This window comes from Vigna umbellata, chromosome 7 (genome assembly GCF_029865625.1).
Source record: "Vigna umbellata cultivar VRB3 chromosome 7, Vumbellata_1.0, whole genome shotgun sequence".
NCBI lineage: Eukaryota > Viridiplantae > Streptophyta > Magnoliopsida > Fabales > Fabaceae > Vigna > Vigna umbellata.
The window spans coordinates 24,038,464-24,047,575 of NC_142171.1; the positions used below are offsets into that span (position 1 = coordinate 24,038,464).

At 34.6% G+C, this 9,112-nt stretch overlaps 1 protein-coding gene and 1 pseudogene across 1 annotated transcript; one reads left to right on the plus strand and one right to left on the minus strand.

Annotated features, from left to right (window-relative positions):
• The first annotated feature begins 3,967 nt into the window (after positions 1-3,967).
• Positions 3,968-5,265, plus strand: LOC148195521 (uncharacterized; annotated as a pseudogene).
• Positions 5,266-5,690: 425 nt separating this feature from the next.
• On the minus strand, positions 5,691-7,048 carry LOC124824445 (ankyrin repeat-containing protein ITN1-like). Its single transcript, XM_088094049.1, has 2 exons — positions 6,670-7,048; positions 5,691-6,587 (listed from the first exon to the last, which is right to left on the minus strand). Exons 1-2 carry the CDS (start codon positions 6,692-6,694, stop codon positions 6,106-6,108), a joined length of 507 nt encoding a protein of 168 aa, XP_087950175.1. The 5' UTR covers positions 6,695-7,048; the 3' UTR covers positions 5,691-6,105.
• Between the last annotated feature and the right edge of the window lie 2,064 nt (positions 7,049-9,112).

The window sequence follows — 9,112 nt, forward strand, 5'->3', positions numbered from 1 at the left end:
GTGACAAGAGAAGTCTAAAATGAAAAAAGTGAATGAAAAATTTTAAGATGGAAAAACATAGCATAGGTTTATCCGCATTATTAGAGTAAAGAAATAGAATAAGAAAAGGGACATAAGTTAAATGAGATTAATTATTTATGGGTTATCGAATGACTGGAGGATCAAATTATTGATTGTATTATGAAAGTGAGTTAAAGGTTATTTACATTTTTTTCACTTAATCTTAGATATAGAAAAGTCATGTTTGTTTATATATCCAAGTTGCGGGATAGAAACACTCATTTGTTTTATGCAATTGAGTTATATTGATTATTTGTCGTCTATGTTAATCTTTTGAAAAAAATTTATTATAATTTTATGTGTGGGCACCACATTATGTTCAACTAAGTTGATACGGATTATGAATCGTATGGTTGATGATGAGTTAGTGATTAACTGCATACTGCCTTTTTAGTAGCTATTGACCATTAGGACAAAGTTAACATATCATATTATATAATCATATTATATAGGCTTAAATATGTTTATTTCGTCTTCATGTTAAGAAGGTGAATTTTTGTTTAGTACCCGATCTTAAAAATAAAGACATTGGGTCCCTATGTTATGAAAAGTGTATGAATAAGGTTTTGTCCATTAAGTCGACAACAACGACATTAAGTCTATGCTGATGTGGTTGTATTTTTTCTCTTCTCTCTTCTGCTGTCCAGTTTTTTCTCTCTCTTGTTCAGCTTTTTCTTTGATGATTTGTTGAACTTGTTCTTTCTTTGTGGACCTTATTCATATATTTTACATAACATAGGAATTCAATGTTTTCATTTTTTTAAAATCGGATACTAAACAGAAATTCATCGGGAACAAAATAAGCATTTAAGCTTATTATATAGGAGTTGAGAATCTATAGATACTTGTACCATAACGGAAAGTAATTTTAGAAAATAGCAAAGAATGAGACGTTTTCTATAAATGTGCATCAAACCATTGACTCCCTGAGTCATGCAAAGAAATATATATCTAATTTATGTAATGTATTATATATGTTTTTTTTTCTTATTTCTTTATAATGATTCATTTAACCACTTGTGATTGATTTTGTTAGTGGTTAGTTTCGTAAGTGAAGAGAATTGAATTCATAATATTTTTTTTCAATGTTCTTGAAAGGAGTTGAACCTATAATTTTTTTTTTCAATTTTTAGGCCAACTTATTTTACAAGTTTGATATATAGTGTTAATTTTTGGAAAAATGCGGTTGGTTTTCCTTGATGCGTTTTATTATGTATGATGCATTTTATTATTTATGCGGCGTTTATTGTGTATTTTTGTACGCAGAGTTCCACATAATTGCAGCAGAATGTATATGCGGGGTTTTTTTATGTATACTACTATTAAAATCAAGTGCAGAGATGAGAATATAGGTGGTACCGATATTTACATCTAATTTCATTCAGAGTCTTATCTTAAGGATAATATAATTATATCTTTATGAGATTTTAGGAGTTTTAGTTACTATATGGGTTTCTTTTTTTTTTCTTGGAAAACTTTAGATTGGCTCATCAAATCTCCATTATTTTTATTTGGCTAGATATATTATATATATATATATAATGATAATAATAGTAATAATAATAATAATTACTATTATTATTATAGTTTTGTTATTTTTAATATATATGTAATTACTTTTTTTATATTATTATAGTATGTATCTATAATGTTTATAGTTGAATATTTTTGTGCATTGTTTTATTTTAAACATGAGATGTTGTTTGGATTGTTTTGGTGAAGTTTTGTGGATTGATTGTAAAATATTTGTTATTAGTGAATGAGTTTATGTATATGATATTATATTCAAATACATTAAATTATAAGATGTGATTACTTGGGATTGTGAATGTGTGAGGGAAAGGTGGTTCACTCTATTAATTTCTAGTGTGAGTTTGAGTGTGTACTCTATCTATAAGATTCTTGGAAATTAGTGAAGAGTAGTCTTCGTATGTAAGACTTTTGGGGAGTAATGAGGAGTGTTCTTCGTCTACAAGACTCTTGGGAAGCAATAGGAATGGTAACTCTACATAGTTATATTAGAGGTAACATTTGCTATGGGTGTTGTAGAAAAACTGACAAAATCACGAACAAATTTTTTCGAGACGTATAGATCACTATTTTTAAGGATTTATCCGCGATGTATTACACAAGTTCCCCAAGATACAATAAGAATTTCTTAAAAATTTTTGAAAATCTCAGAACTAGCAAGGAACTCTAAAGAAAGTAAAAGAGAAAACCCAGGATGTAAAGAGGATAAGAAAATATAAGAAGAAAAGACTAAGAAGATAGTTTAAGGAATAAAATTTTCTTTTTGAGAGGAGAAGAGAAAGCTTTGATTTGATGTGTTTTTTTGGCATGCAGAAAATGCTCTATTTATAGAGTAGAAACTTGGTCAAAACCGTTGCTACAGTAAATAATAAAAATTGGTTGTTGGCACTTGTCAACTTTAATGAAAGAAAAAATTGTACACTTATATAAGAAAATAAAAATTGTTGGCTAGCATTTAAAACTAACATTTCTTTTGCAATGATTATTATTGTATAATAATGGAAAGTGACATGTGTATACTTTGCTAGAAAAGCTCTCGAAAAGAGTGATGGCGAGTAATACCTATGTACCTCGTTGGGGAATCTCTCAAAGAGAGTAATGAAAAATGACACATGTATACTTTGTTAGGAAAACTCGAGGAGAGTAATGGAAAGTGGACCCTATTTGTAAGGCTGGAGGGAACCGACAAAGGTGGTTGCTCTAATGGTGAGTTGTTGTTGGTAAGTTGCATATGATAATTACAAATTGGTTCCTAAGACTAAAGGGACAAACTTAATACTTCACTATAGACTCAACTTTTTATTTTCCTTTTTTTCCCTAGTTTCTCTCATTTACATTTTCTTAAAGGATCGTACCAAATTAATAATAAAAAATAATTCTATATTAATTATATTAGTCATAATAAATCTAATATATTATATTATATATGTATATATATCGTATAATTGTCTCGTCAACAATTGATCGAGCAGTCAACTCCCTCATACCCATAATTGGTTCTCGAAAACCGGATGACTTCTATTAGAGAAACGGTAATTGATCGGTAAGTCACATAATGAGTAATCAAGATTGCAAATTAAGCACGTTTACAACTAAAATATGTTTATCAATTATTGGACCATGATTAAGTCAATGTTAATTGAAAGCTCGTTCTAAAATTATAAATACAAATTTAAGGTAAGAAGATAGATGATCACATTTATCACATTGCTGAGAAATGATTCTGATTATCGAATGATTATTTACTGACTTAAGCATAGAATATCTTTTGCAGATAACCCAGCTAATCTCACAATATAAGGAGTATTGAAGTGAAAACTTAGATTAATAAGGCTAATCTCACACGATATAAGGAGTATTGAAGTGAAAACTTAGATTAATAAGACAGTTTGGAGTTGATTTGAAGTTTGATTTTGAAGACAATTGGCCTCCACCCCATTATTGAAACAATATTATTTTTATTTTAAAGTAAAATTAACTTACATATTAAAAACATATTAATTAATATAATTAGAATGTACACATACTAAAATAATTCCTTAAACTAATAGTTATATTAAAGTTAATATCTTCAAAATTAATTACAATAAATTTTTATACAAAATTAATCAATTTAACTTGTCTTAATAGTATTAATGATTAATAATAATAAACATGATACAAACACGTCCACAACTTGTGTATATGACCTTCCGGTTCACTAAACGGCAACCCCTATCCACTTAAACGACCCCACCCTTCCTTCCCGTTACCACCTTATCCAACTACTATCTCAATCAATGCACCACGTGCCACGCCGATGCAAGCTCGCCTACACCTCGCTCCCACATGGGGAATCACGCTCTCACACGTCAAGGATCCAAGACTTGACCCGAATATAACTGGATATGCCAAGCATCTCACAACAACTACATTCCCTTCATTCGGATCCTACCCGCATATCCCCATTTTAACTTCCCCAGACTTCAAATGAGTCAAATCACAGACAAGATTGCATTAAATCGCAGCAATCATTTTAAATGAAACTGTTCCCACGAATATTCTCGAGAAAATTCCAGCTATTTTTTCGTCTTTAAAAGTAACTTCTACAAACACAAACCACGCTCAAACCCAATCCATCACCGAATCTGGCAATTGATTATTAACTGATCCAAAATTTTCTGGAAAACACAATCCATGGTGGTTTTAGCAAGAAAGAAACGAGTTACTGACCCGTTTGACGACGAAGCCAAAGCGCGTCTAGTCGGCGGCGATCGTCGGCAACTGAGCTACACCAGCAGCGGGAGCGAACATTCCGGTGACGGCGACTCGCCGTGCCTCTCCGAACTCGTGCATGATTTCCTCGAGGACAATGACGGCTCGGATAATAACTCAGCGAGGAACGACTTTGACTCGGAGCGAGTCGACTCGGTCTCCGATTGTTTAGACTCGGTGGATGATCTTCTTATGCTAAGGGAATCCAACGCTTCCGACTCTTACACAAACTTGCTTCTCGCGCACGCTTCGGAGGCCGCGGAGAAGTTCGCGTTTTTGAAGGAACGAAACATTTCGACGTATCTGCGAAACGCCATGTCGTTTTTGCGCGAGAGCGGACACAATGCCGCGATTTGCAAAACGCGGTGGGATTCTTCCGGTGGCACCACGGCGGGTAACTATGAGTTTATCGACGTGGTACGATCAGGACCGTCCACGTGGCATAAGAGGTACTTCGTGGACCTTGATTTCGTGGGCCAGTTCGAGATCGCACGGCCCACGAGTGAGTATCTAGATTTTCTGAGCTACGTGCCGCGAATATTCGTTGGAACTGCAGAGGAATTGAAGCGCACCGTTCGGATCTTGTGCGGTGTTGCGAAGCGTTGTTTTAGGAAACGGGGGTTAACTGTGCCTCCGTGGAGAAAAACCGGTACATGCAGAACAAGTGGTTTGGTCCGTATCGGAGGACCACGAACCCGGTTCAGGGAAACCCGGTTCCCGCTGTCGTCTCTGTGATGGGTGGTGCCAAATGTAGGTTCGTGGGCTTTGACGACTCTGTTTCTGAGGCCAGACGCGGCGGCGTGGTTGTCCGTACGAGATGATTGATTTTTTTTTAAGCTTTTATTTTATTTTTTATTTTAGTTTAATATAGGTGTTGCATATGAGAGATTTTATAAAAAGGAACTATGGGTTGTTGAGAAATATTATTGGGCATAAATAATCGAACTTAAATGCGGCAAATGAACGATGTTGTTTATTCTATGCGGCGAATAGGATGGTGTTGTTTTACAGGATCATCGGACCATACAGAGTGTAACGATAATTGAAAAAAATAAACACGAATGTTTTGGATAATGAATGGTTTGGATAATGAATTCAAAAGGGACCACCCCTGAATTTTTAAAGAGAAATATAAATTTGAAATTTAGTAAATTAAAGGCATAATACCCAATTTTGTCCTCACTTTGGTTCGGAAATCTCAAGTTAGTCCCTTTCTAGAAATGTGAGTGCAATGGATCCTTACTTGTAATTTTTTGAGTCTAATGAGTCCCTTCCGTTAAATAGAAAGAAACGGAGTTAGTGGGCTGATGATGTGGCAGTACTTATTGATTACGTGTCAAAAATGTGCTTACATGTGTTGGTTAATTAGGAAATAAATTAGGGAAGAAAGGATTTTATTCAGAAATTGGGGAGGATGAGACCTACCGCGCGACGCCAACCCAAGGACTCTTTCCTTCCTCCACCGCCACCCACTCCAGTCGACTTCCACCGCCGCCAGTACCCCTCCCGCGACTCCGACGTCAGCAGCCGCCCCTCATCCGTTGGCGTCGGCGGACGCCCCACTCTCGATTTCTACAAAGACCGCCAGTTCCAGCAAACGGTAGTTTCCACCATCAACTCCTTCCTCTCCTCGCACAATTTCCCAATCACCTTCAAAACAACCTTCCCCTCTGCCAAAGACATCCTCGAAACCCTAAAAGAGAGATACTACATACAGTGGTGGCCTTTACTAGCTGCAATATGCAAGGGATCAAATCCCGATCAGTTCTTCTTGGAAACAGTCTGAGCAGTGGAATGGTTGAGAAGCTCCTTCACGACATGGAGATGACCCTTTTCAGCTGCAGTGAACAAAGGGGTCTCACCGAGCTCGTTCTCTTCGTTGACGAGGCAAGCTCGCACTTCCGCAATCTCGATGTCGAGATCGTCGTCGTCGCCGTCGCCGAGAGTTCCCATAACCTGAGATTCGACGTCGAGAAGGATCTGTCTCACGGCGCCGACGTCGCCCCTCTGTGCCGCCAGGTGCAGCTCCGTGTCGTTATGCCGCCCCGTCACTTGCTTCACGTACTTCTTCCTCCCCGTCTGGTCGATGCGCTTCCCCGAGTTCGAAAGCACCAGCGCCGGAGCTGTCGATGAGGACGGCGACGGCGACGGTGACGGCGATATCTCAGAAAGTGGATTCTGAAAGGCTGATGCTGGGATCGGCGATGGGGGGTCCTTTTCTCCTTGCCCGTCAGCTCCCGTTCCTGATACAAGCAAAAGGGTGATCGAAAAATGAAAAATTTAGAAGAGTGAAGAAATATAGAAAGAGAGAGAGAGAGGGAGAACCTGTTTGGTTTGGGTGAGAGGCCATTGAGATGGTGGAAGAAGGAACAGAGGAGAGGCCATTGGATTGTTATGATTTCAAGATATTGAGAATCTTAAAGGAAAGGAAGATGGGTGGAAGGAAAGTGGAGAAACAGACTCAGAAACACGAAACTTCAGAGAAACACACGCATTCGGAGGAAGACACTTTGGACTTTTGACACGTAATCAATAAGTACTGCCACATCATCAGCCCACTAACTCCGTTTCCTTCTATTTAACGGAAGGGACTCATTAGACTCAAAAAATTACAAGTAAGGATCCATTGCACTCACATTTCTAGAAAGGGACTAACTTGAGATTTCCGAACCAAAGTGAGGACAAAATTGGGTATTATGCCTAAATTAAATTAGAGATAAGTACATCTTGTTCATTAAAATAAAAAATTAAACAATAAATTGAATTAAATTAGGAATGAGTATACTTGGTCCATGAAATTAATACGTTGTTGACTCAAATCTTTTCTTATTAAAGCGCAGATAATGTTGTCACGTGTTTAGACAATGGGATACACCGAAATGAGTGTGCATGTGATAGGTTTTAGCATATGGTGTTTCTTGCTATAGGAAAGGGACAGTTGGCTTGAACAAACAGGGTGTCCTGGAACCAATACTTTTAATTATTTGTTTTTTATGGTGTAAAGAAAGTGGGAAATCGAAGAAAAATAATACATAGAAAAAGAGATGATTAGAACAAATTGAATAGGACAGAAAAAAATATTAAAAAAGTTTGAATGAACAGGTTTGATTTAAGAGAAAAAGAAAATAAGAATTATTATGAAATGATTATTATGTTTTAATTGTAAAACCAAAGTAAATTTAAAAATAATGACTTTTCAAAAATTGTGTTTATATGATAATTATGCTATGTTTGTATTTGATTATGATATATATGTATAATTAATTGTGGTTTATACAAAAGTTAATTATGTAGATCTTAGATTAATGTGGTCTTAGATAACCATTCATAATGGATTAAGTGGGTATCTTACGTACTAAGATCAAGATTTTGTAATTATCTAATCATTTAGGCATACAATTGAAGATAAAACGATATAAAGCATATAAAAATAGAAAGTCACGGACTAAAGGTATGTAGCTTGTTTTATGTGATGGAGTAGAACACTTGAAGGATAAAATAATAACTAATATATTAAAACAACATCCATAACAATAGTGTTTAACGCATACTAGAAAATTCATAAAGGTTTTAAGATAACATATACCACAATAAAGAAAACATTTTATTTAAAAGTTTAATATCGTCATATTTATTTTGTTATCAAATTGTAAATCTTCTTTCTACTCCACAAACTCTTACCTCTTGTTACTCGTACTTCAAATTTTTTTTGTTTTTTATTGAATGGTAAGGTTTTTATAAAAAAATTTTCAACATTCAAGTGGTGCTTTAGTCAAAAAATCTAGTTAAATTTGAATTAATATAAAAATAAGTTAAAATTTGATTAAAATAATATTTATAAGGTGTTTTCGTCATCATGGGTCTTCACTAAAATGAGCCTCAATGGGTCCATTGGCCTATAGGTCCAATGACTAGCTTACTTGCAGCGAACTACAACCATTTTTGACTAGGTTATCTAATATGAAATGTCTTTGTTAGGCTGGAGTAAGTACTAGTAATGAGGAGCATGCTTATTAGAGGATCGATGTAGCCTTTAGTTTAGGAAACATAATATTCGGTATTTGGTTATTGGCACGCGCTATGCAATATTGAACTTACTCATTTGGGAGTGCAGTCATCGGTATTCAATATATAGTTCATCAATTGCAGAGTATTCGATGATCTTCCATATAATTGTATTGGCTACAAGGTAGTAGTGTAAATATTTGGTAGACAATATCCTATCGATGTGTTAAGTAACTATTTCAGGAATATAGTTGATAAGGTCAAAGGATTTACGACCACATATAGTACATCTTTCATTTACTTCAATATATTTTACATATACATTTTGTATTTTAGTCTAATACATTTTAAAGATCTTTAAATCAAATCATTGTTTTTCTCAAGGATTTTCATTCAATATATTTTGAGTGAACCAAATTAATTCGATGTGAATTTTTTATCAATTAGACTAACAAATAGTTGTTTTTTTGTCTAACGTAGAGTGTGTTGTTTTAAGGTTCGACAATAAAGATAAAATTGATGTATAAACCGCTTATGTGTAGATTAATTTCACAAGTATATTCAACTCACTTAATTCACTTTTAATGTGGATTTCAATCAAGAATTCATGCATTTCTTTCCAACAATCATATATATATATATTATCTTTATTTTACATTTATCTTTTATCTTTATTTAGTTTATTATTATTTCTTATTTGTATTTTTGGACTTAGCCCATATTTCTTCTATTATAAATACATGACTCTATGTGTATATTCAAC

What these genes read in the sequence shown, in the direction of transcription:
- LOC124824445 (XM_088094049.1), bottom strand. Translation starts at nt 6,694, where the DNA reads ATGGCCTCTCACCCAAACCAAACAG. An exon ending in CTCTCACCCAAACCAAACAG is followed by an intron (nt 6,588 to 6,669) that starts GTTCTCCCTCTC and finishes TGCTTGTATCAG; the next exon opens with GAACGGGAGCTGACGGGCAA.